The sequence below is a fragment of the Lucilia sericata genome, unplaced genomic scaffold (genome assembly GCF_015586225.1).
Source record: "Lucilia sericata isolate MDLA Ls3-8-SP2 unplaced genomic scaffold, ASM1558622v1 Contig000048F_arrow, whole genome shotgun sequence".
NCBI lineage: Eukaryota > Metazoa > Arthropoda > Insecta > Diptera > Calliphoridae > Lucilia > Lucilia sericata.
The window spans coordinates 444,391-472,297 of record NW_023994085.1 but is presented as its reverse complement, the minus strand read 5'-3'; the positions used below and the strand labels follow the sequence as shown (position 1 = coordinate 472,297).

The 27,907-nt window shown below is 32.0% G+C and overlaps 5 protein-coding genes and 1 long non-coding RNA gene across 15 annotated transcripts; 4 read left to right on the top strand and 2 right to left on the bottom strand.

Moving 5' to 3' along the window:
- The first annotated feature begins 402 nt into the window (after positions 1–402).
- Positions 403–10,484, top strand: LOC119615366 (zinc finger protein interacting with ribonucleoprotein K-like). Of its 6 annotated transcripts, none has more exons than XM_037971446.1 (4): positions 403–875; positions 939–1,154; positions 1,217–1,570; positions 4,203–6,458. In XM_037971446.1, the coding sequence occupies exons 1-4, from the start codon at positions 549–551 to the stop codon at positions 5,136–5,138; spliced, it is 1,833 nt and encodes a 610-aa protein (XP_037827374.1). In that variant the 5' UTR covers positions 403–548; the 3' UTR covers positions 5,139–6,458. The 6 variants fall into 6 exon arrangements, with proteins under 6 accessions (XP_037827374.1, XP_037827373.1, XP_037827375.1 ...); XM_037971445.1 differs by lacking the exon at positions 4,203–6,458 and adding an exon at positions 9,486–10,484 and having other exon boundaries at positions 410–875; XM_037971447.1 differs by lacking the exon at positions 4,203–6,458 and adding an exon at positions 8,329–9,334 and having other exon boundaries at positions 410–875.
- Positions 10,485–10,696: 212 nt separating this feature from the next.
- LOC119615471 (oocyte zinc finger protein XlCOF15-like) lies at positions 10,697–11,790 on the top strand. The gene has a single exon (XM_037971479.1). It carries the CDS (start codon positions 10,832–10,834, stop codon positions 11,636–11,638), a length of 807 nt encoding a protein of 268 aa, XP_037827407.1. The 5' UTR covers positions 10,697–10,831; the 3' UTR covers positions 11,639–11,790.
- On the top strand, positions 11,789–12,807 carry LOC119615781 (gastrula zinc finger protein XlCGF8.2DB-like; the record flags this gene model as incomplete). Its single annotated transcript, XM_037971775.1, has 1 exon — positions 11,789–12,807. A coding segment is annotated over one exon (987 nt), but the record flags the coding sequence as incomplete, so codon positions are not given.
- Positions 12,808–13,577: 770 nt separating this feature from the next.
- LOC119615483 lies at positions 13,578–15,096 on the bottom strand. 2 transcript variants are annotated; one of them, XR_005232455.1, is made up of 2 exons: positions 14,618–15,096; positions 13,578–14,517 (listed from the first exon to the last, which is right to left on the bottom strand). It is a non-coding gene; the product is annotated as an uncharacterized LOC119615483 (long non-coding RNA). The 2 variants fall into 2 exon arrangements; XR_005232456.1 differs by having other exon boundaries at positions 14,682–15,096.
- Positions 15,097–15,369: 273 nt separating this feature from the next.
- On the top strand, positions 15,370–17,312 carry LOC119615448 (elongation factor Tu). Of its 3 annotated transcripts, XM_037971470.1 has the most exons (6): positions 15,370–15,491; positions 15,573–16,055; positions 16,114–16,222; positions 16,292–16,650; positions 16,715–16,943; positions 16,999–17,312. In XM_037971470.1, exons 2-6 carry the CDS (start codon positions 15,591–15,593, stop codon positions 17,199–17,201), a joined length of 1,365 nt encoding a protein of 454 aa, XP_037827398.1. In that variant the 5' UTR covers positions 15,370–15,491; positions 15,573–15,590; the 3' UTR covers positions 17,202–17,312. The 3 variants fall into 3 exon arrangements, with proteins under 3 accessions (XP_037827398.1, XP_037827386.1, XP_037827390.1); XM_037971458.1 differs by having other exon boundaries at positions 16,114–16,650; XM_037971462.1 differs by having other exon boundaries at positions 15,409–15,487; positions 16,114–16,650.
- A 305-nt stretch (positions 17,313–17,617) lies between these two features.
- Positions 17,618–27,002, bottom strand: LOC119615351 (unconventional myosin-Va). 2 transcript variants are annotated; one of them, XM_037971415.1, is made up of 16 exons: positions 26,558–27,002; positions 24,833–25,646; positions 24,633–24,757; positions 24,461–24,574; positions 23,902–24,390; positions 23,744–23,837; positions 23,454–23,680; positions 23,222–23,254; positions 22,531–22,644; positions 20,101–22,438; positions 19,898–20,024; positions 19,696–19,827; positions 19,098–19,632; positions 18,895–19,026; positions 18,732–18,824; positions 17,618–18,672 (listed from the first exon to the last, which is right to left on the bottom strand). In XM_037971415.1, exons 1-16 carry the CDS (start codon positions 26,585–26,587, stop codon positions 18,535–18,537), a joined length of 5,535 nt encoding a protein of 1,844 aa, XP_037827343.1. In that variant the 5' UTR covers positions 26,588–27,002; the 3' UTR covers positions 17,618–18,534. The 2 variants fall into 2 exon arrangements, with proteins under 2 accessions (XP_037827343.1, XP_037827347.1); XM_037971419.1 differs by lacking the exon at positions 23,222–23,254.
- Positions 27,003–27,907: the final 905 nt, after the last annotated feature.

Here is a 27,907-nt window from a genome sequence, read left to right as displayed (position 1 = left end):
ATCTTTGTTTTTACGTTATTGATCATTTTCTTAATGCAAAATTTTTTAGAAACTGATTTTCTGCAATTTTTTTTATATGGAGGATAGGGTTAAATATCGGTAGATCCTAGTAAAACTTGGAGAAAGGATTTGTTTTTAATTTTTACGAATTTTTTATTCATCCCTGCATAATTTCTCACACAACTTTTGAGTTTGCTCTGTTTTGTTGTTATAAACAATATATTTGCTTCCAAAATCCCACTTTCTGATCTCTCGGATTCCGTTTTTATTTAAAATCGTAGAAAAATTAAAAACTAAACGTAGTTGAAAACTTAGCCGGCTTACAGTCGATTTTAAGCCGCCGCCGACATATTTAGTGTTAGTAGCCGCCGCCGTTAATATTTGTCGGCGCAGGGCTCTGTTACTGACACTACGAATGAGCAAAGAATTGAATGTCAAAATAGCTTGGTTTTTTTCAGACAACAAAAAATATTGTAGATATTTGCAGTAAACGGTATAGAAAATATTTTGTTGAGAAAATTAATTAATTGAAAAAAAGTAATAATAAAATGATTCTCTGTGGAAATGTATTTTTGGATGAATTGAAGGATACATTTATTCTATGCTGTGTATTGTGCAAAAAGAAATCTCGGCGTTACAATGATTTTACAAGTCACGTAAAAGCGAAGCATAAAGAACTCAATGAAAAGGGAGCTGCACCATCACGGCAGATTGTAAGAAAAATTAAAGATGAAGACGATAGTGATGACGATGAAGACGAATGCCAAGACGAGAATGAAGAACAAAAGCCAGATGTTGAAGTTAAGGATGAAATGGATGTTGATCCACACGAGGAGTTTATTGATGATATTAAGTATGACGTTCAGGAAATTGAGGTAAGTGCGCAAACGATGATCTAAGAAGGTTATTACAATGTTTTTGTTTTGTTGTGTTTTTAGCCTTTTATTGACCCTATATTGGCTTTAGAGGAAAAGGAGAGTGCAGATGCAACAGATGTATTGGATGCTTTAGATTCAGATGTAAAGGATGAAGATTATATGGCTGATGAACTAGATAATGATGATTCTGATGACGAAGATTATCGTGATGAGGACAATGATAATGCCGCAGATTCCGAGTCCGATGATAACGAACTTCCAATATCCACAGACAAAGTATGATTTATGCGTAATATTTTAAAAATATCTTTGAAATTATAGGATTTTCTTTTTTTTAGTTTACTCCAACATTTTATCGTAAAAAACGACATGTAAACGATTTCATTGAATTGTACAAAAGCCAACCTGTTCTGTGGGATATTAATGATCCTTTATTTGAAAATCCAAAAGCACAAAAAGAAGCCGAACAGGCCATTATAAATGGCATGCAGAAGTTCAATATATTCCTGAAGCCAACTGGATTAAAATCAGCAATAAACCAGATACACAAATATTGTGTCATAATTAAATCTGATTTGGACAATGGTGATACCAAAAAAGTTACATCTATTGCAAAAGGTTATTATGAGAAATGTGATTTTCTGAAAGATCTGCTAGCTAAAAAGGCCATACCAGAAGGAGATAAACAGAACGTAAGTAAAATTTCAATTGAAAATAATACGCAGTGATAGAAATTTGATTAAATGCCTTTATTTCTATTAAGATTGTAATATTTTGCCAAAATTTTACAAAATTATTCGATCTGATTCCACTACTATTTTATTCAGGATATCTTGTATATGTATAAATATATTTTTTTAATGAAAGATACAGTTCACTTCTGATTTATGTTAAAATTCTACAAGTTTTTTTTATAAAATTTTTGAATTTTATCGAATGTTCAAATTTAAATTTTTAAGAAAAAATCTAATTTTTTTGATTAAAACAATTTTTTGTGATAATTTGAATTTTTAAAGAAAATTTAAATTTTTTGAATGTTTCGGTGAAAATTTTATATTTTTTATGTGAAACTTTTAATTTTTGAAAAAATATTGATTTTTAGAGAAAATTAAAAATTTAGTGAAATTTAAAATTTTTTCTAATAAAATACGAATTTTTAGAGAAATTAAATATATTTATTTAATAAAATTCGAATTATAAGTGAAGTCAAGTTTTTAGTAAAAAATTGAATTGTTATCGATTATAAAAAAACGTTATGTTTCTATTATTGTTGGAAGAAAGAATTAGTACAACAATCTCACCTTTACAAGATTGATCTAAAAACAAGAAAAAGTACTTTTTGGCAAACATTTATTAAAGGTTTATTACATGAATTTTGTATGAAAAATAGCTCACAAATATAACAAGGGTTTTTTACTTCTGTAAAAAATTAAAATTTCGTATTTGATTTTTTTGTGAATAAAACTTAAAAATTCCTTTCTTTCAGTATTCAATTAAACTGTATAAACTGTTAGAAAGCATAGTTTGTAATTGCAGGTAACGATTAGTGAGACTAACCTTTAGAAAGGTTATTGTATTCTAAGTAAACATATAGCATTAGAAGGACACATCATTTTAAAATATGACGAATTTGTTTAAGTTTGGCAAAATATTCATAAAATATGTGTAAAGCATCTTAATTAATTTTTACTCACTTTATATTTAAATGTACAAATTGAAATTGACAATACAAATCAAATATCGTACACTATTACGCTTTTTTCAATGATCCCAGTGAAATGTATTTCGTTTGTGAAAAACGCGAAATTGCGCTGGAGCGATGAAATGAAGTGATTCTATTTTTTAAAATTTCATTTTATCAATCCATTATGTTTATGTAGTTGTTTGCGGCGACAAGCGATTGTAATAGTGAAAAATAATTGTTGTATTTTTTGTTTCTTTATTTTCTTAAAACAAAAAAGTGTCCATTAATATTCAAGCAATGGGATGAAAATACTTCTAACTTCATCGAAACATACGCAAGATTTTCGGTCCTCTACAATACAAAACATCAATTATTTAATAGTGCTGAAGCGAGGCATAAAGCTCTATCCGATCTAAGCCAAACATTATTAAGTGAATACAATATAGATTTTAGCAAAGAAGTCTTGTCAAATGCCATTGAACAATTCCAATCTTGGTATTACGATACGAAACGGCGTAAAGGAAACCGGTATAAACTAACAAGTAGTATCGAAGATAAATATTTGAAATTGTGCAAATTCATGCCTTCGAAACAATTGAAACTGAGGCAAAGGATGATTTGTGAATTGTGTAATACACTCTTTTATACGGAACACAACTTAAAGCTACATCTGTATAAAGCTCACCAAATAGGAGAACTACCATTCGAGTGTGATCAATGTGGAAAAAAATTCGACTCAAAATTGTATTTGAGAGTTCACGTACTTCGCGTACACGTTGGCAAGCAGTTTCCCTGTGAATATTGTGGCAGAAAGTTTGCCATAATGCCAGAACTGAACACTCATATCAAGATTCACACAGCTGAAAAGCCTCACGTATGTGAGCAATGTGGCAAATCATTTAGGTTAAAAACTCAATTGGGCTATCATGTTACAGCGATACACACTAATATTCGCGCTTTCAAATGTACCATGTGTCCCAAGGACTTTAAAAAGAAGCGCGACCTAACTGATCACATCAAGTCGCATTTAAATATACGCGACAAGATTTGCGAGACATGTGGTAAAGGATTTTCCAATTGTCATTCCTTGATTCGTCACCGCCAAATACATTCGGCGGTGAAGAAGTACGAATGCAAATTGTGCGATGCCAAATTTCATCAGTTTGTTGGTCTTAACGGTCACATGAAACGCACTCACAATATCGTGAAAAAGAAAGATCCATAAATATTTATTATAATTATAGCAGTTTAACAATAACCTAATCTAACATACACACATACATACTTTTAATTATAAATTAATAAAAAATAAATACATACGATTTGTACAGCAAAATAAAAACAGAATGCAAAGTATTTTCTTCATATTTTTAATTATTAAATTGTTTGATTGATTATCACACTTTCTCTCCAATTGTGAAGCATCCATCCCATTGTTTTGTTGTCGTTTTTGAGTATTTTCTCAACACGGTGGTTCTATAATTTAAATCTCAATTTCAAGAACTTTGAACTGCACTGTTCAACTGTTATTGCTTCACGCAAATAGCGTTTGATTCTTTTAATCGCCATTCATATTTTGAAAATAATGCTAAATAATTGTTTTATTTTTGTTGTCTTTATTTCTTCTTTAAACAAAACAGAAACCATTAACGCTCAAACAATGGGATGACAATACTTCGAAATTCATCGATGCTTACGCAAAATTCCCCCTTCTATACGACGGAGAGCATCCATTGTATGGTAATTTCGAGGAAGTACAAAAAGCTAATAACGATCTAACAAATGCACTTTTAACTGAACATAATATCGATTTTAAAGAAGAAACACTGTCCTCGGCAATAAATCAGTTGCATTCTTGGTATTACGATGCCAAGCAGCGCAAGGGAAAACAAAATAGATTGAAAAAGGACGAAGAGGAATATTTCAAAAAGTGTAACTTTTTACCAGCAAGACGTTTAAAAACGAAATTTTATTGTCATGTTTGTAAGAAAAACTTCAAAATGGAACACAATCTAAAGGGTCATCTCTTTAGATATCATCAGATAGGCGACCTACCCTTCCAATGCGAGCAATGTGGAAAGAAATTTGAAATCAAATCCACACTGCAAACACACATTCAAAGAATGCACGTCAGTAGAAAATTCCCGTGCGGTTTCTGTGGAAAACTCTTTGCCATAAAATCGGAGCTAAAAGTTCACAACATGGTTCATACGGCGGAAAAGCCACATGTCTGCGAACTATGCGGAAAAGCTTTTAGAATAAAAACTCAATTACGCTACCATGTGACTGCAATACACACCAAGATTCGTGCCTATAAATGCACTATGTGTCCCAAGGATTTCCTTAAGAAGCGCGACTTGACCGATCACATCAAAACGCACCTAAATATACGCGACAAGATATGCGAAACGTGTGGAAAGGGCTTTTCGAACAGTCATTCGTTAATTAGACATCGTCAGATACATTCGGAAGTAAAGCGATATGCCTGCAAATTATGTGATGCTAAATTTCACCAGTTTGTTGGTCTAAACGGTCATATGAAACGTACGCATAATATTGTAAAAAAAGATTCATAATCGAATGAAATTTCATTGTAAAAAATACACTTATCAACTAAAATAAAGACGTATATTCATAATAAATAATTATCCAATAAGAAGAGTAATAATTGCATTTTAATCGTTACATTTGGTTTAACATTTTAATAATCAATCTCCCCTCATATTTAATCTAGTCTTTACTTATTTTTTTTAAATGTCGTTTTAAGTTATTATATATTCTTTAAAATCAGCAATTATTTTACAACTATTATTTCCTTTTATTGTCTTTATTTTCCTTAATAAAAAAACAGGAACTTAATAAAAAACAGGAACGTAACAAGAACCGGGAACAGAACCAAAATCTATTAAATTTTAAAAAGTTGGATGGGAACACATTAATGTTCATAGATACTTATGAAAAATTTCCTCAACTATATGATGGAAATCATCCTTTGTACGAAAATGTTGAAGAAAAATTGAAATCTTTAACTGAATTTGCAGATCAACTTTTACTCTATAATGGTTTAAATTTCTCAATTCAAAATCTATCTATCGCCATCAGACAATTACAGTCGTGGTATTATCATTCTAAGACACGCAACGAAAACCAAAAGAAAAAATTAAATGACCACGAAATGGAATACTTCAGAAAATGTTCATTTTTCCCTCCAAAGCGCCTAATTGATAAATACTTTTGCACAATTTGTAAACAACAATTTACTTTGAAAAGTAGTTTGGACGGCCATCTCTTCAGACACCATCAAATCGGCGATTTGTCCTTTGAGTGCGATAAATGTGGCAGAAAATATGCACAAAAAAATATACTTCGAGAGCATGTGCAACGAATGCACGGCAGCAAAGAATTTTCCTGCGGTTTCTGTGGAAAACTCTTTGCCATAAAATCGGAGCTAAAAGTTCACACTATGGTACATACGGCTGAAAAGCCACATGTATGCGAACTGTGCGGAAAAGCTTTTAGAATAAAGACTCAACTACGCTACCATGTGACAGCAATACACACCAAGATTCGTGCCTATAAATGCACCATGTGTCCCAAGGATTTCCTTAAGAAGCGTGACTTGACCGATCACATTAAAACGCACTTAAATATCCGGGACAAGGTATGCGAAACGTGTGGAAAGGGCTTTTCGAATAACCATTCGTTAATACGACATCGTCAGATACATTCGGAAGTAAAGCGATATGCCTGCAAATTATGCGATGCTAAATATCACCAGTTTGTTGGCCTAAACAGTCACATGAAACGTACGCATAACATTGTAAAAAAAGATTCATTTTCGAATGAAATTTCATTGTAAAATTATACTTCTTAATTAAAATAAAGACGAATATAATTAAATACTTTACCACAAGAATAATTGCATTTTAGTCGTTAAATTGGTATAATATTTTAATAATCTTCCCTCCCTCATATTGTCGAATAGAAATTTTCCTTTTTTTATAAAAATGCCGTTTTAAGTTCTTCTATTCATACAAATTCCATAATCATTTTACAATTATTGTTTCCTTTTATTGTCTTTATTTTCCTTAATAAAAACACAGGAACTGAACAAAAACCTATTAAATTTTAAAAAGTTGGATGGAAATACTTTTAGTTTCATAGAGACTTATGAAAAATTTCCACAACTATATGATGGATATCATCCGTTATTCGGAAATATTGAGGAAAAATTAAAATCTCTAACTGAATTTGCGGATCAACTTTTACTAGATAACGGGTTAAATCTCTCAATTGAACGTCTTTCCAATGCCATCAGACAATTACAGTCCTGGTATTATCATTCCAAAACACGCAACGAGAACCAAAAGAGAAAATTAAATAACCACGAAATGGAATACTTCAGAAAATGTTCGTTTCTTCCGCCGAAGCGCCAAATTGATAAATACTTTTGCACCATTTGTAAAAAAATATTTAATTTAAAAAGTAGTTTGGACGGGCATCTCTTCAGATACCATCAAATCGGCGATTTGTCCTTTAAGTGCGATGAGTGTGGTAAAAAGTTCTCACAAAAAACTATACTACAACAGCACGTACAACGAATGCACGCCAGCAGAAAATATCGCTGCGAATTTTGCGACAAACTATTTGCCACAAAATCGGAACAAAATTTTCACACCAGAATACACACGGACGAAAAGCCACATGTCTGTGAATTTTGTGGCAAATCGTTTAGAATTAAAACTCAATTGGGTTATCATGTCACCGCTGTCCACACGAAAATACGTGCCCACAAATGTACAATGTGTCCCAAGGATTTCCTAACAAAACGTGATCTGACGGATCACATTAAAGCTCATTTGAATATACGTGACAAGATATGTGAAACTTGTGGCAAGGGGTTTTCGAATAACCATTCATTTAGACGACATCGTCAAATACATTCGGATATCAAAAGATATGAGTGTAAATTGTGCGACGAGAAGTTCAATCAATTAATAAGTCTACACAGACATAAAAAACGTATTCACAAGGATGTAAAAAGAAGTTCTGAGAAAAGCAAATAAATTTTGAAAAATTTAAATTAATTACTTTACTAAATAGCTGCAAAGATACATATGCACTTATGAATGAACATGTACAATGTAACCGTAATTTACAAATAAAAATGATTAAAGCAAAAATAATATAGAATGTGTGGAATTTTTGGTATTACTGTATGTATAGCTTAGTATGTTCATATTATGTTAAATGGTGCAGATTAACCATTAATTTATAGGTTAATTTTTAATGTTTAATTACTCTTTGAGTGAATGACATTTGGAAAGACTTTTCCAAACAATAAAAGCAATAAATGACATTAGCACCTTTACACGACAATTGGCCAACGATTGCCAACTTAGCGATAGATATTTGTTAACAATATGTCGAAAGATTTTCCTAAGAATAGAACTCACAGTGCAATGCCGCGATAGTGCTACACAAAATTGCAACAAAACTTGGGGAAAACATGGGAATCTACTAGATGACTTTAACAATATTCCAATATGTATCATCAAAATTTCATCAACTTGTTGACTGTTTATTATTAGAGAAAATAATGAAATTTATTTTACCACTATTAAGGAAATGGAAATATACAATTTTATTTGAACAAATAAATCATTGTGTTTCTTTTAATTTCAAAACGGTTGAATAACCACTTTGTTCGCTTTAAAAAGGACTTGTTATACTAATTGTTTTCTTTATTTCGTTGTAATATAATAGAAACCGCTCAATCTTGACCAATGGGATGATACTACATGCAAATTTATCGAAATTTTTGAAAAATTTCCATTACTTTATGACAAGAAAAACCCATTATACGGCAATTTAGAAGATAAACAAAAGGCTTTTACAGACATTATCAGTACCCTAAAAAGTCAGCATAATATTGATTTTAACGAAGAATTAATAGCCATTGCCATAGATGAATTGAAATCTTGGTTAATACGAGTCAAACGACGAAAAGGTAAACTTGACAAAACAACTGAGAAGTATTTAAAAATGTGCAAATTTATGCCGGCGAAGCGATCAAAAGAGAAGATTCCGTGTAGCATGTGCGAAAAGGTTTTCTACACAGAGCATAATTTAAAATACCATTTAACAAAAGTTCATAAAGTGGGAGATTTTTCGTTTCAATGTGATTTGTGCGGAAAAAAACTTGTATCGAAAAATGCTGTACTTTATCACAATCTAAGGGTACATGTTGAGAAGAAATATCCATGTGAGTTTTGTGGAAAATTGTACGCTATTCCTGCTGAATTGAAGGTCCATACACGGATACACACGGCAGAGAAACCACATATATGCGAATTATGTGGTAAATGCTTCAGACTGCGCAATCTTTTGAGTCTCCATGTTACACGTATGCACACCAAGATTCGTGCCTTCAAATGCACAATGTGCCCCAAAGATTTTCTCAAAAATACAGATCTGAGGGATCACATGAAGTCCCATTTAAATATTCGCGACAAAATATGTGAAACCTGTGGCAAAGGTTTTACAAATTGCCATTCTTTGATACGACACCGTCAGATACACTCAGATATAAAGAAATTTGCCTGTAAACTGTGTGACGCTAAATTCCATCAATTTGTTGGACTCAATGGTCATATGAAACGCACACATAATATAGTTAAAGAAGCTAACAATTAGAATTACATACTTTAGTAACTAACTACATGTAATAAAACACATTTATTTTAATAAATAACTGAGAAAATTTCATTTTGATATTGTAACTTTTTCCTTCAAAATATTATTGCACTTTGCGTGAAGTAGAAATATACATACATATGTATTTAATTCGAATAAGATGAAAAGTTTTCGTTTTTCTGTTCTATTAAAATAATTGTTTTCTTCATTTCATTACAATAAAACAGAACCCACTCACTCTTGACAAATGGAATGAAACTACGTGTAAATTTATCGATATTTATTCGAAATTTACATTGCTTTACGATCCAGATCATCCATTACATGGCAAAAACGTAGAAAAACAGAAAGCCTTATCTGAGATACGCAGCACCCTGTTGAGTCAACATAATATAAATTTCAGCGATGAAATCGTAACCGAAGCCATTGATCAACTACGATCTTGGTACTATTCGAGCAAACGTCGACAACATGTGACTAATAATAACGATGAACTTAAGAAATGCTACGCAAAATATTTAAAACTATGCAAATTTTTGCCAGAAAAACAAAAAAGAGTTAAGTTTCCATGTAGCATTTGCGATAAGATCTTTTATACGGAGAATCATTGTAAATATCATTTATCGAAGGTTCATCAAGTTGGAGAAATTTCCTTTCAATGCACTCAATGTGGAAAGAAACTTGTTTCGAATTCTGCTTTGCAAAGTCATACTCAAAGGGTTCACTCTGGAAAGGAATATCCATGTGAATTTTGTGGAAAATTATTTACGATACACTCGCAACTTAAGCTCCACATATTGGTACACACGAATGAGAAGCCGCATGTATGCGAATTATGCGGAAAAGGTTTTAGATTGCGAAATAATTTAGGTCTTCATGTTACCAGTATGCACACCAAGATACGTGCATTTAAATGCACCATGTGTCCCAAAGATTTTCTCAAAAATGCCGATCTGAAGGACCACGTAAAAACACATTTAAATATACGCGATAAAATATGCGACACGTGTGGTAAAGGTTTTACAAATTGTCATTCCCTTAGACGACATCGTCAGATACACTCAGAGGTAAAGAAATTTGCCTGTAAACTATGTGACGCAAAATTCCATCAATTTGTTGGACTCAATGGTCATATGAAACGTACTCATAATATAGTTAAGGATTAGAAGCAATTAGAATTAAGTACATATGTATGTGTAATTTATATTAATAAATAATTGTACACACTTAAAATGCTTTTTATCTTTCGTGTCTCTTGGTCAAAATTTGAAATTGATTGATTGTAGGTGTTAAACTGATTATTTAATACATTATTTATGTGTATATCGTAATCACTTTCTATCATATGCGGGTCGCAAAGATTTAGCCAATTATAGTTGATATAAATAAATAATTATTTTATTTTTATCTCCATTTTCCTGCGACACCACAGAAATTGTATCAGAAGCCACTAAATTTGAAAAAGTTGGACGAATATACATTAGCTTTCATCGTTACTTATGCCAAGTTTCCTCAACTATACAACGGTAGTCATCCGTTGTATCGGAATTTTGAAGAAAAATCAAAATCCTTGATGGAATTTTCAAATACACTTTTACATGAGCATAATTTAAAACTAAAATCCGAATGCCTCTCTAATGCTATAAGACAATTGCATTCATGGTATTATCGTATTAAAAATTATAAAGAACAAAGAAAGACACAGCTCAATGCGGACGAAATGGAATACTTTCAAAAGTGTACTTTTTTCCCAGAAGAACGTTTAAAAGAAAAATATCTGTGCAGTATTTGTAATAAATGTTTTAATTTAGAAAACAATTTAAAAGGCCACCTCTTCAAGTGTCATAAAATGGGTAATTTGCCCTTTGAGTGTGACCAGTGCGGAAAAAAATTTGGAAAGAAGACTATACTACATCAACACATACAACGAATGCATGCCAAAAGAAAATATAAATGTGAATTTTGCAGCAAGTTATTTGCAACAAAGTCGGAACATAATTTTCATAGCATGGTTCATACGGCCGAAAAGCCCCACGTCTGTGAATTTTGTGGTAAATCATTTAGAGTAAAGACACAATTGGGCTATCACATTACGGCTATCCACACAAAAGTACGTGCTTTCAAGTGCAATATGTGCCCCAAAGACTTTCTAAAGAAACGGGACTTGACGGATCATGTGAAAAGCCATTTAAATATTCGAGATAAAATATGTGTTACGTGTGGCAAGGGATTTTCAAATTGCGATTCACTGCGACGGCATCGGCAAATACATTCGGCTGTTAAGCGATATGCTTGTAAATTATGTGATGCTAAATTTCATCAATTTGTGGGTCTAAACGCTCACATGAAACGCACCCATGATATTGTTAGTGAGAATTAATAAATCTATAAGATTATCGCTACCATGTAGTTATTTATATCAAATACTTACCAGATCCGTTATATAAATAAATAATACTGAAAAAGTCTTTTTAATAATAAATCGGTTGTTTTATTTCTTTAATAAGATTAAGCCGAATAAATATGTTTCTTTAATAATTGTTTTCTTTATTTCGTTGCAATAAAACAGAACCCACTCACTCTTGACAAATGGAATGAAACTACGTGTAAATTTATCGATATTTATTCGAAATTTCCATTACTTTACGATCCAGATCATCCATTACATGGCAAAAGTGAGGAAAAACTAAAAGCCATATCTGAGATTCGCAGCACCCTATTGAGTCAACATGATATAAACTTCAACGATGAAATCGTAACCGAAGCCATTGATCAACTACGATCTTGGTACTATTCGAGCAAACGTCGACAACATGTGACTAATTATAATTATGAACTTCAAAAATGCTACGCAAAATATTTAAAACTGTGCAAATTTTTGCCAGAAAAGAAAAAAAGGGTTAAGTTTCCGTGTAGCAATTGCGATAAGATCTTTTATACGGAGAATCATTATAAATATCATTTATCGAAGGTTCATCAAATTGGAGAAATATCTTTTCAATGTAATCATTGTGGAAAGAAACTTGTTTCGAATTCTGCTTTGCAAAGTCATACTCAAAGGGTCCACTCTGGAAATAAGTTTCCATGTGAATTCTGTGGAAAATTATTTACGATTCGCTCTCAACTCAAGATACACACATTGGTACATACGAATGAGAAGCCGCATGTCTGTGAATTATGTGGCAAAGGTTTTAGACTACGAAATAAATTGGGTCTACATGTTACACGTATGCACACCAAGGTACGTGCCTTTAAATGTACCATGTGTCCTAAAGATTTTCTCAAAAAAGGCGATCTGAAGGATCACGTAAAGACGCATTTAAATATACGGGACAAAATATGCGAAACTTGTGGCAAAGGATTTACAAATTGTCATTCGCTAATACGACATCGTCAGATACACTCAGAGATAAAAAAATTTGCCTGTAAACTATGTGACGCAAAATTCCATCAATTTGTTGGTCTCAATGGTCATATGAAACGAACTCATAATATAGTTAAGGATGCTAATAATTAGAATTACACAACACGTATGTTAAATTAATATGTATATGTAAATAAATTATGGAAAAAAATATTCTTTTTTTCACTCGGTCCTCTTGATTAGAAAGAAAAAGTTATCTCATATTGCATTCTTCTGGTTTTAAGTTAATTTTAAATAGTATTTATGTTGGTACCCATTGTAGTTAATCTTTTTTCTATCGTATACGTATGGTCATTTACTGTACAAGCCCGCTTATTAAGATTGTCGAGAAAAAAATCCTTGATGGAAAATTCACTTTAACATTAGCTTAATTATAATCTAATGTTAATCTCCAATGATACAAAACAATTACATTCCTGGTATTATCGTACTAAGAATCACAAAGAACAAACAAAAGGAGCGTTGAATATGGACGAAATTAAATATTTTGAAAATGTACGTTTTTCCGAAAAGAACGTTTATTCACGTATTTGTAATAAAGTTTTAATTTGAAAAAAAAAATAATAATAATAAAAACCACGAGAGAGTGAGCATTGCGAGAAATAATTTGGAAAGAGTCCATGCAACATGTGACAAAAAGACTTTTTAAGAGGAGGTACTTGACGTATACGAGCAACGTGTGAGAAGAGATATACATACATATAAAATCTGCAATATTACTATACCATACATACATATGAAGTTGTTTTTATTGTCTAATGAGAAATAAATGCATAGTACTTACTTAAATGATCAGCTATAAATAAATACATAAATTATAGGTATAAAAATATATTTTTTTTAATCTTAAACTAGTTGTTTTAAGTATTTAGTTAGATTAAGCAGAAAAAATATGTTACTTTAATAATTGTTTTGTTTTTTATTTCGTTGCAATAAAACAGAAACCACTCATTCTTGATAAATGGGACGATACTACGTGTAAATTTATTGACATATATGCGAAATTTCAATTACTATACGATGGAGATCATCCATTATATGGGAAATATGAGGATAAACAAAAGGCCATAACTGATATTCGCAACGCTCTGCTCACTCAACATGAAATAGATTTTAATGAAGAACTTGTATCGGATGCTATAGATCAATTACAATCTTGGTACTATTTAACAAAAAGGCAAAAACATAAGAGTAAAGATGATGCCGAACTTGCCAAGAGCTGCGAAAACTATTTACAAATGTGCAAATTTTTGCCGGAGAAGCGATTAAAAGTGAAGATTGTCTGTAACATTTGCAATAAAAATTTTTATACGGAACACAATTTTAAATATCACTTAACGAAAGTCCATCAAGTCGGAGATTTTTCATTTCAATGCGATCTGTGTGGGAAGAAACTTATTTCGAAGTCTGCATTACAATGTCACTCTCAAAGGGTTCACTCTGAAAAGAAATATCCGTGTGAATTTTGTGGAAAATTATTTGCTATACCTTCTGAATTGAGGATCCACACACTGGTGCACACGGCTGAAAAGCCACATGTTTGTGAATTATGCGGCAAAGGTTTTAGATTACGAAATAATTTAGGCCTTCATGTTACACGTATGCACACCAAAATACGTGCCTTTAAATGTACCATGTGTCCCAAAGATTTTCTGAAAAACTGCGATCTAAAGGATCATATAAAAACTCATTTAAATATACGTGATAAAATATGCGAAACGTGCGGTAAAGGTTTTACCAATTGTCATTCTCTAATACGACATCGTCAAATACACTCAGAGGTTAAAAAATTTGCCTGTAAGCTGTGTGACGCAAAATTCCATCAATTTGTAGGACTTAATGGCCATATGAAACGTACCCATAATATAGTTAAAAAAGACACAAACAATTAAAATTACAATTATACATGTAAAAATCATATAAATATAGAATTACATATGTATGAATGTTAATAATATTTTTAATATATTTTTAGTCATCACTTTTGGCATTTATTCACCGATTTTTCCAAAAAGTTATTAGAGAACATGAGTATACTTGTTGTACTTTATAAATAATAATCATACGCCTAGATTATAAACGAAAATGTCTCGTCATTACAATTAGCTACATACAGTATCGTACAAAACTAACAAGTATTGTGTGTGTAACAGTTTTTTCTGTAGAAAAAATCTTGTATAATATTTTGTTCTATAGAAAATTTTATATATTCCACTTTATGTGTTCTACAATTTTCTCTGCCGAAAATTATGGTTTAATCAGGGTGCACTGAATACAAGAAGAGATGAATTCTAAAACAAATACAATATTTCCAAAAACAATATACAATTTGTTGCTAGTTTTGCTAGTTATGCCAAATTTGCCAATTTTTGTTTTTCAACAAACACAAACATTTCACAGTTAAAGCTCGAAAAGAAAAAACAGCTGGGTTATAGACTTTACCTTGTTGTCAGTGCGCCCTGATGAAGAAGAGTGGTAAATGAAACAACAGGGTGACTTAAATCTGAGTGTTTTGCAAAACTGAAAAATTAAATTTTCGACTGCTTGTGTTTTTGAAAAGATTTTTCGAACTTTTTTAATATCTACTTTTCGACCAAACGAGAAATACCTACATATATTTGAAAATCCCCAACATTGGAACCAATTCTAAGTACATATTTATTTGTTAACATACATTTTTGGTTAGCAAAAGTTTTTTATACAAATAATTGAATTACACTGATTTTCAAAAAGCTAATGCCATTGGCATCCCTACCTACCAGCTGTTAGATAAATACCATTGTTGTTTTCATAATAACAATTTTTGTAGGTAAAAATTTTCGTGGGTTTTTTAACTTTTACATTTTAAAGTATTATTCAATGAAAACTTTTTTGTTATTTTTAAATCAAGCTACCATACTGCATCAGTATGAGAACCTTTTTACTAAGGTTAGGAAGTAATTTCTTCAGACCTACGGAACAACACCATTGGCGACGTTTTCTAAATCCGGTATGTTGTGTAAACCTTTCAAATTGCAATAGCAGTAGGAGTTTTTTGAGAAATCTAGCGACGTCGAATTGTAATACAGGGTTATTGGGCTTTATTAGACCATACTCTTCATCTCCAAACGCTGCAGCGTTAGATGGAGAAAAACCACATTGTAACATTGGTACTATTGGTCACGTGGACCATGGAAAGACTACATTAACAGCAGCCATAACTCGGGTCCTATCGAAGAAAGGTTTAGCCGATTTCGTTTCGTATGATCAGATTGATAGAGCACCCGAGGAAAAGGCTAGAGGAATAACTATAAATGCCTGTCACATTGGTTATGCCACACCACAAAGAACATATGCTCACACTGACTGTCCCGGCCATGCTGATTATATTAAGGTAAATTGGTAAAAGTTATGCAATGGATATTTCATTTAAACCCTCGCATTTTTTAAAGAACATGATATCTGGGGCATCGCAAATGGATGGCGCTATACTGGTTGTAGCTGCAACAGATGGACAAATGCCTCAGACCAGGGAACACCTGTTGTTAGCCAAACAAGTAGGTATAGAAAAAATTATAGTCTTTATAAATAAAGCCGATTTGGTGGATCAAGAAGTTCTGGAACTGGTAGAAATTGAAATGCGTGAAATGTTAACGGATTTCGGATTTGATGGCCTTAATAGCCCAGTAATTTGTGGATCTGCTTTGTTAGCTTTGCGTGATGACACATCACCATTTGGTGTACCATCTATTGAAAAATTGGTTGATAGTATTGATTCGTATGTACCGACACCGAAACGTGACTTCGATTCGCCTTTTATATTGCCCATTGATAATGCTTTCACCGTGCCTGGGCGAGGTACTGTTGTAGTTGGTACCATAAAACGAGGAACAATAATTAAAAATGCCGAATGTGATCTTTTGGGTTTCAATCAGAATATAAAAACATCTGTGGGTGATATACAAATTTTTCGGAAGAGTATACCAAAGGTAAGTCAAATTTTAAGTATGGTCTATATGAAGTAGGTAATTTACAATTCAATTCACAAAAAAGGCGGTAGCTGGCGAAAATATTGGAGCTCTATTGCGTGGTGTAAAAATATCCAGTGTGGAACGTGGCATGTTGCTATGTGCGCAAGGATCAGAAGATATATCAAATCATTTTTTGGGCTCTATGTATTTATTGTCAAGGGCTGAAGGCGGACGCTCAAAACCAATGCTTTCCAAATACATACAACAGTTATTTAGTGTTACATGGAATGTACCTGCGCGCATTGACATGAGTGAGTAGTATTGTTTATAACAAAACATATATATTTTATATTTATATTTTTTCAGTTCCCGCAAATAATATGTTAATGCCAGGAGAACATGCAAATGTACGAATAACCCTGCTAAGAAAAATGGTCATGACGAATGGACAAGCTTTTACGATACGGGAAAACGGCGCCACTGTAGCTACCGGCATGATTTTAGAACGAAAGCCCTCTATCGATTTACCCAAAAACAAATTATCAAAAGCAATTGTTAATTATGATTAGGCCAAAGAAATTACTTTTCAATTGAAATAAATTTTGCTATTTGAAACTAAGTCACCAATTTATTATTTTAATTGTAAAATATATGACGTCGTTGCAATGTTATTTCCAATACAAATACATACATAATATGTATGTTGTTTATTTATTTCTTAAATTTATTTTTGATAAATTACACATAAATTTTATACATATATTGAAATAATTGCGTTTTTATACTTTTATTATTTCTCAATTTATATGCAATTATTATACTTTATTTTATTGTATGTATAATTTGGTTCTTTAAAAATAATTACAAAATGCGTTTATGTGTATATTTAATAAATAAATAAATAATTTAATTAAATATGTATGTATGTTGTGTTTTACATAAACATATATTTATTGTTAATGTTTTGCAATATAAACAACTATTATTAAATAACAATGTATGTATGATTATATTTAAATAGAAAAAAAAAACAAATACAAATATTTTATTTTTAGAAGGAAGAGAAAAATTCTAAATGGCAAAAAAAGAATATAAAACAGTTATTTGTTTATTTCTCGTACAATTCAAATTTACAGGTTATGGTAAACTAAATTTGCCTAATAGTTTGGTGATATTTCAAGTGATTTTGAAATCTGCAAATTTGACAAGTACTGTAAAAGGCGGCAAAAAAATAAAAAAAAAGAATATCAACAACCATAGGGCAAGTCTAATATAGGAATGCTTGTTTTTAGTTAATAACAAAGGAGTATAAGACGTTATTAGATTTTCTAAATTCGTTTAAAATAAAGCGTCTATAATCAGCTGTATCTATGTTCAAAGACAAATTATTACAAAAAAAATCATTGATTTACTAAATACACGTGTAAATATATCTAAATAATACATTGTTTGCAGTTGTTTGTAAATTTTTAAAGGTTCTAACAACTACTTCATTTAATTATTATAATATTGTTTGTTTCACATATTCACATTTAAAACAGGTATACATGATTCATTTGTTTTTGTTTTTTTAAAGGCAACAGGATTTTTATAACATCTATTTCAGTTGGTTATTGTTTCAGTTTGAGTTTGACTCGATTCTTTAAGAAAATTTTAAGTACAATTGTAAATGATTATAATAATGTTTTAATTAAAAACAAAACACTTTTTTGGAAGCACTATTACATACATAATTAGTAAAACAAAAAAATCATTGACAAAATATTTGGGAATGTATTTTGGGCTCCTAAATTTCGTTGCTAATTGAAAATAAATAATACTAAAGAGAAAAAGTAACTAATAGGTGGTGGCTTAGGAATGTTTGCGTTTTATATCTGAGTTAACTAATATATATTTTTTAACTTAGATCTTTTGCAGTAGTTCGTCTAGACCCAAGTGTTTAGGTATTTCAATGTCCTCCAGCTTTATGTCACTGTATTTGAAAACCACTTTAAACGGATAAATAAACTTTTGATCCATGGTAAATTCGTCGTTTTTAGTCTGAAATATAAATAAAAATGTTGTGAATACGTACGTATAATCGTAGCAAATATATTTACCATTGGACGAGCATTCAGTTTCTCGGTTAATTTCTCAAGGAAGGTATTGGTTATTTCTCCTTCATAATCATCCAACTTATATGATTTCATAATCTAACATTGATTAATAATAATATATTATTTAAATGAAATATATGTTTATTTTCGTTTAGTACAACATTACCTTTAATACTTGAGCAGTGTTTAAATTTGTACACAAGTCACAAATACTTTGAACATCCTTTTCACTTTTACGTGATTGCAATAATTGAGAAACTTGATTTAGCGGTGCTAAAGGTGCCAAAACATCTTTTGACTATAAAACGTAATGAAATGTTTTCAAATGGAATCAATCACCTTAAAGTCATTAAACTAAATTATACTTACCATTGCCTTGTCCTTCACCCACTCCTCAATGTGGCCCAAGTTATAGCGTATTATCATGCCTGTTTCCCACATACACTTATCTCCTCTCAACATCAAGCAATTCATGGCTATAGCACAAATAAAGTACATAAGTTGAGTGAAAATTTGTTCAGAATAGCAACGATCTAGTCCGAAATGTAGAAATTGTTTAAAGAAATGCTCCAATTGACTAATCAACTGTTTCCATGCGGCTATTTTGCCGTGTTCTGGTGATGAAGAGTTATCAAATGATGCAGCTCGATTTACTCGTCCCCCAATGTTCTTTTGATGGCCCCTTTGAATTTCATCGTTATCTAAAATGGCCTCCACAATATGACCTTCTAGAAGACCTTCAATTTGCTTTACCGATGCTTCATATAGTTTGGTTATGATTTCCAAAATAACACGTCGATATTCGTACAAGTTGAAATTCTTCAACTGTTGCTGATTTTGTTTTTCCGTATTAAATTTAACATATTCCTCGACATCACCGTATTGTTTAAGTAAATTCAGAAGTCTATAATATAAATAATGGAATTTTATAAAGTATATTGTAATATAACTAAAAAAAAAAACGTACGTTATAGAATTAACCAGCCATAGTATACGATATTCAGTAACACTAGGATTACGATGTATCTTCTTAATGTGTTTCACAAATTTACTCAATAGTTCACGAACATCTTCATCGGCATTGATTAGATCGGTATAACTGCATAATAAAATGTTTGTAAATAGCTAATTAATTATCTTTTACTTCATAGAAATAAATTGGATCATACCGTATACACATGAAGAGAACATATGCTGGGAATCCTGGCAACAAGCCAATAGCTACACGTGTACTCATATCGACAACTAGGCGATGGAATATTTTATCCAAATCTTCACTGCGAAACTTCATTAAACCTTAAAAATTAAATTATATTAAGAACAAAAAAATCATTACGTATGGAGGAGGTGAGATGAAAAACGGATGCATTACCTTGATAAGTTTTAGCTTTTTGTTTTCCAACCGAAACCATTGAGTTTTGATTGACAGCCGAGTTTGTCTCGTCTTTAGCAGGGCTTGGTCGACCATCAACTGCGCCCTGTTCCTGCAATTTCATCGTCAACTTATCACTACGATGCTTAAGGGAGTCATATTTCTTTAGCGTTGCGTTCAATTCTTCTTGAACCTGTGAGTATTGGAGTAATGTCTTCTTGAGCTCATATTTCAAGTAACGATTACTTTGCTGCAGAGCATCTGGATCTTTTGTATCAACATTCTGCTCATCCAGACTATTATTGAATACTTCTTGCAACTGAGCGTTCTCTTGCCGCAACTCATCCAATTGACGACTCAATTCTGCAAAGTGAGCATTGTTTTCTTCTGTAAGTGCCTTCAATTCACACTCCAATTGCTTGTTCACCAACTTCTGAGCCTGATAGGCATCGTTTAACTCGTTATCTAGGATAATGCTTTGATCTGAACTTCGTAGAGTCAAGCTTTCATTGCCAAGTGATTTCAGCGATTGCGTTTGCTGTTGCAAGACAGTCTTTAACTGTATACATTCCTCCCTGCGTCTTTTGAGTTCTTCTTGCAAAGCGTTATGTTGAGCTTCCAGCTCTTGCATTTCAGCTCCATTTCGTATGCTCTGTCTGAGCAAGTTGTAATCGTGACGAAGTTTTTCATTCTCCACTTCCAGCTCGGAGACTCGTAAGGAATCCTCTGTTGGTCGATGCTGACTTATAGCCTTATCCAATCGTGTTCTTAAAGTTCTGTTGTGTTTTGTTGCTTCTTCCAATAAATTGCGCAACTTGATGACAATTACAGTATTGTCGCTGCGAGGTGTTGAAGTTACCTCTAAACTACGGAATGGCTCTGGTGAAGTGCGACTATTATCGAATGTGCTGAGTGAATAGTTGCCTTTGTGTTCCAAAGTGTTTTTAGCTGAGCTGTATCCAACATCGTCTTCGTTATGACTCGACCCATTACTGATGGAACGATGATGTGTTAATGAGCCATATTCTCCACCGCCTACCTGGCGCGATAAACGTTTGAGTTCCTCTTTAAGGTGATAATTCTCGTTCTCGATTACCTCCTTATCCATTAGAGCTTTTCGGTAGGCGTCGTGGATTTCATTTGATTCAACTTCAGAAATTAAACGTTCGCGCTGTGTAATGGCACTAGTCTCTTTATTTTCGGATTGTTTAGCTCTCTCCAACATTTCATCTATTTGTTTGCGTAATTCATTATTTTCGGTAGTCCATACTTCTTTTTGTTTATTCCATTTATCTAGAGTGTTCGCATTTTCCTCTAACAACTGCATCTTTTCATCTCTTTCCTCTTCCAATTGCTGCATAAGAGTCGACAGCTTTTCATCTTTACCGGCCAACATAAGTTTCAAAGTCTTAAGTTCGCTTTCAACTGCCTTTTTCATTTCAAGTTTCATTTTTAGGACAGAAATTTCACTGTTCTTATGTTTAAGATTTCCGTTCTCTCTATTTAGTTCGTCAATACGCTGTTGCATCGAAATGATCTTATTCTCCAAGCCCTTGTACAGGTTCTCCATGTGTGATATAGTTTTAGCCTCCGCCTTGAGAAGTTTAAACTGCCGTCTAGCCAAGAATCTACGCACTGCAGATTGACATATAATAATTTGACGACGACGTTTGTGATATTCTCGCCTCGCCAGGTAACCACGCAAAAATCGCTGTATTTGCGTAGCACGATAATGATCCAATGCTTCCTGGAATCGTTTACGTGCTAACATGCCACGGGCGTACTGCTGAATGCCACAAACGGATCGTCTCAAACGAAGGTAACGTCTCCTACATAGATAGCCACGAGCATATTTTGATATAACAATCGCAGCGCGTTGTTCACGTATCTCTTGTGCCCTTTGGCGGGCCAAGTAGCCTCGAGCGTAACGTTGTATACCCAATGCCGTACTCTGCAAACGGACAAACCGCTTACGGCAAATGAATCGTCGTACTACACTCTGTATTATCGTAATGTATTTTTTTCTTAAGTTAGCACGAATTTGTTCCAAATATGCCACTTGTCCAGCTCGAAAGAATATTTGCGTATTACCAAAACGATATTTATCTTCGTCTGTTATCCATTTACTTACGATATTGCAACACGATTGCTTTAAGTCATTCTTATTAACTAGAGAACGATGACACAGTAATTGATAGCGCATATAGAAATCAAGGTACAACCACCGAGATGGAAATCCAGCTGCCGAAATTCGTACAGTTTCTAAAACACCGCAAGCACGCAATTGTTGTACAATTTTCGGAGCATCCCATTTAAAAGCGATTTTTTCTTCGTTGGGCTAAAATTTGTTTTTTTTTTTAATTATTTACAAATTAATAACTACTATCACAACAGTAGAAATATGTGTATAGATATTTATGTATTTCTTACCTTAATACAACGAACATAATGAGGAGTAGTCGAATGCAGCGTGTTTATTAAAGATGTTAAACTGTCCCGAAATTGCGATCCCACGGAACGTCGATGTTGCTTTGAAGGTGCAACCTTTTAAATAGTAAAAATATTATTACAGTTATAATACTATAAAGTAAAACATTAATATAGAATGTAGAATAAAGTAATCATGCACAATAATTAATTGGTTAGTCAAATAAAAAATCCTTTATGTATGGATGTATGTAGTACGTTAGAAAAAGGATTATTTAAAACGTTGGATTTGTGTTTTATTGAATCTGATGAAAACATGTTAAATAAGTTGATTTAGTATGTTTTGTTTTAGATTAGAGCTGTTATATGTAATAAATTATTTCTATGTTATACCAAAACATCAATGGTTTGCCTTTCATTCGATCAAAATTTGGAAAATAATTTTTTCAAAAAATATATTTTGATAATTTAAAAATATGAATTACATTTTTTGCTAAAAATATCTGAGCACTGTGTTATATATCGATGTAGAAAAATATAGAAATTTTAGTGGTATAAGTTCGGTTAATAAAATTTCACGTAGTGTTATGTTAATAATAAGAGTTTTTTGTTAGTTTCAACTTTAAGCATGCATTGATTAAATTAATTAATAAAGCAGAACAAACAAACAAAAACGACAAACATATCAACTAACTCTTCGACGAGCCTCTTGGGCTACTGTTGTACCCTATGTTGCAAAAGATTTTAGATCATCAACATCAATTACGACAAACAAATAATGTACATCCAAATGGTCATCATTTAAAAAAATCACATATAAAAAATAGAAAGATCAAAAAAATAAATATCTATTTATGAAGTAATACTTCAATGGTAATCTGTAAGGAAAATCAAAAGAAGATTTCGCAATCCTTTGGTAAACGCACCTGTTTTTTTGCAGCACTTATTACAACTCTTCCTCCAAGAGTGTGTGTTTTAGCTGCATCTGCACTAAGAGTATCGATTTCCTCCATTTCCATCAATTGCTTACACAAAGACATTTTCGATTGACGTATAACATTTACCAATTCCTTTGATACAGTATCACGGTTTTTCTCCAAGAATCCATTTACATCGTACTCCACCGTATCAGAGAAATGTTTGATAAAGAAAGCTTAAAGTATAAAAAATTTTAATGAAACTGTATTAGAAATAAATACACTAAAACGCAGCTTACTTGTGTTGCCAAAGCGCGGTTTTTCAAAGTGAGGAAATTTATTGCATTTTTCAAACAACTTTCGAGCCCAACTTTCATCTGATCCTCTAGGCATCTGTTTAATGGCGAAAGTAAAATTATAAACTTATCTGTATGTTTCTTTAATGGCATTTACTTACTCTACATTCCTCATCTAGTAAATCTAAAACGCCTAATTTAGATTCAATCAAATCTATGCAAGGTTGATTATCATAAAAATCAATCATGGTCCAGGCTATACCCTCTTTAAGATACTCTTCTTGTTCAAGCTTAAAAACATGTTGATTGAATTGCTGTTGCAGTTTTTCATTGGCGTAATTAATGCAAAACTGTTCGAAAGAATTAACATCGAACGTCTCAAAGCCATAAATATCTAGGACGCCAATAAAACAACTGTGTTTGCGATCATTGTTGAGTCCTTTGTTGAGAACACTGACAATATATTGAAAGAGTTTTGCATATATATGCTTTGCTAAGGCGTCTCTAGCTGCCATGGCTGTTTCCAGATTATTGGGAATTAACACCAGTTCATTTACGGATTCAATTTGACGAGTTTTTAGCCATTTTCGCAAATCATCCGCATTGATTTTTAACAATTCACCCATAACACGTAAATGCAAATCATCTGGCTAGAATTGATAAAAAAAAATCCTCTATTGTTCGACAACTTACAAACAAATATGTTTACTGTATACTCACGTCGATTTGACAACCATCTGGATCAATTTCATTTGAATTCGATTTATATTTGTGGGAGAATTTTAAATTTCCCAAATGAAGGATGCCAGCAAGAATGTTTAAGACATCTGAAATCTAAAAAAAGAGCATTTTACTACCTTATGTACTTAAAATTGAGACATCAGAAACTCACTTGTCTTTTATCGAATCCCAATATGAGCATTGCCTGAATAGTTTCTTTAAATTGATCCCTGTCGGAAACTTTATCAATATCAGGCGATTTGCCCATATTTAAATAATCGAATTTGTCCTGATGATCTAATAAAAGTCAATGTAAAAACAATTTTCATAAAATTATACCGTTTCTTTTTGTATGTTATTTTTAAAATTTACCTAAAATTAATTGCGGGTGATCCTTTCTTGCGGCACAAAGTTGATAGAATATGTGATAGTTTCGTTCACCCAAAGCCTGGAATACCACTCGAGACTTTTCCAAAAGATAAGTATGCATTGTGGCTCCTGTTAAATTCATAACACTCATATTGTTCTTAAATAATAGTTTTGTGAACTTTCCGAAACGTGAACTGTTATCGTTTCTAGTCGTTTTTGCGTTACCAAATGCCTCCATTATAGGCGATGATGCCAATACTTTACGTTCAACTTGAGTCTCCGATTCTGAGCCGCCAACAGCAGCAAAATAACGCATCGCATATTTTGCCGATACAGTCTTTCCAGCGCCAGACTCCCCACTAACAATAATACTTAAATTACATTTTTCTCTTTCTAGTTTTGTGTAGGCCTCCTCTGATAATGCAAATATATGGGGTTCTAATTCTCCAATGGATCTTCCTCGATAAGCTCTAATAATACTGGATCCATATAGTGGTAAATCGGCGTATGGATTAATGGCTACTAATACAATACCACAGTAGGTGTATATAGTTTGACGTTCGCAAAAGCGCACTCTTAAATTATGTAATACTCCTGGTTCATGCAAGTACGACAATGAAGTCAAATCATTTTGTCCAATTAATATAGCAGGATTTCGTAGTGGCGGTAGATTACTACCATCTGCCTTAACTTTTACCTCTACTTCACTACCATTTTCCAACTGAGCCTTCAAAACTGTATTGCCTTTTCGATAGTTTTCATTGAGCGTGGCACTTTCCCATACCGTCTTGGGGTTTGGTAGCCATACCTTAGATCCCTAAAAATTTTAAAATATACACAAAAATATTTTGTAAATCAATCATAACAGCAATAGAATTTTAAAAGATGCGTCATCAAATTTGATCAAAAATCAATATGAGTCTAGTATCGTCGTATGCCAAATTGATAACGTAAAAATAAATATGTACTTATGAATGCCTAGTTCTATATTTATTTCTCATTGTTTGCTTTATTTGTTTCTTGTTATCATTGCTTTTCAATTCTGTAATTTTGTTTAGTTTTTCTAACAGAAAACACAAAAGAAAAACTCTATAGCTGAAACACTCGTTCGATATATTCATTGAAAACTTGTATATGAACATTAAGTATAGGCCGTGAAATCGAAAATCGAGCCAACTGAGTAATCCAATCCAAATATCTTAATACATACTTACATCAACATAGAAGATTTAAATTTCATGCTAACATCACAAAACCTCTTACTACAAGTATTTAACAACAATAAAACTATGATGGGAAGCGAACCCAAGATAATATTTGGTTAGCATAGGTATAGTTTCTTATTAATTTTGGATCTGTTAGTCTTGGGATCTTCATATAGACGAAGTCAAACATAATTATGTTTGTGTTGATGCAAGATTAGGTTTATTGCTTCACAAAAAGATAATTCAACCAAACAAGTAGTATACAACAGTAGATCTCATAAATATTTGCATTCTTTAAACCAAATATTTAGGATTGCATAGCAGAATGTATAATGAATAAACTAAATTTTTTCACTTACATCTTTTGTAAAAAATAAAATTATGTATATTCATTTTTGTCAATAATTATTTCAAAAATATTGTAAACTATAGTGTAGTTTTCAGTTATATTCAATGTTTTGTATAATGATGACAATTATGAGGAAACCTTCCCTTTAATATTTTTATGAATCCATATAAATACCTTTGCATAAAGTAACTCTTCACTCGACATTATTTGAGCCAAATATTATTTGGTGGGGGAGATTATCAGGTAAAACACCAAATATTCCAAGGCGTTTTCCTTTTTTTTATTAATATTTTAATTTTTTCATTAAAATCACACAAATATTTTGTAATTCTGGTTAGATTTTTCCAATACGACACTTTTTGCAGCACACCAACAACAACATTAAATAAAATGTCTAAATCAATGCAACACCGTTATACTTAAGAACAAAAATAATTTATTTTTATTTACATTACAGAATTTATTTTAAAGATTATTGGCAAAATGTTGGCTATGTAAGTTGTATGTAAGAAAATTTATATAAACAGAAAATTTCTTTATTTTATCGTTATGAAAACTAGACAAAAAATAATTTACTACTGACGTTGACAAAAGCAACGACCGAGGTCCAAGTCAAGCGGCTTTATAACGGCGTTAATTTTTGTTTACATACATATTTTGTGGCGCCGCTTAAAAATGTCAACTAAACTGATAAAAACATAAAAAAATAATATTTTTGAGTCGTTTAATATTAAAATAGTAGAATTAGCAGACAAATATTTCTTTGTTGGAGAGTAACGACAAATATAAAGAAATATAAAAATCGATGTTTACCTATACATAAGTGAAAAAATATTTTAAATTTCAAAATTTAAAAATTAAAACGCCGTCAAAAAATGTAAGCCCTTGATCTCTGTAATTAGTTTTTAGGGTTCATATAATCGACTTTCGAACAGTCGACTTTTTGTCGATTAAGTCTAAAAGTCGATGTTTTGTCCGATTGTGTTAAAAAATATAATACCCCATTTACACAAACACGAAATCTAGTAGCACAGGGTATTTTGTGCTAGTAGATTTCATAAAATCTGTAAAAATTGGTAAATACACATTAAAAATACAATATAAATTGTCAAAATCAGCTGCCATATTCGTGTGCCGCTTATGACGCTTACAAAAGTAGAAAGTAGATCTACTTTAAGCATTCTACGCGTCAAGGCATCCTACGCTTTTGTGCTTGTAACTTCTAGCACACAACAACATTGATTCTACATTTTTGACAGCCGCGTAGAATGCGAAGAAGCGTAGAACGCGTGGTATGGACCTCCAGCTAAATATCACCCAATTTACACGATGATTTTTTCATGTTTGCCCAGACGTCTGTTTTCATGTTTGTTGAAGATTGTAGGTGATCGGGGTAGAGACGAATGGGGGGTAAGAAAACAAACATGATTTGGGATTTTCATGATTGTTTTTGAGATTCCTCTTTACACTCATTCGTACTGTTGATGTTATACTCATGTACAAAAATAATTATGAGTTTTTTTA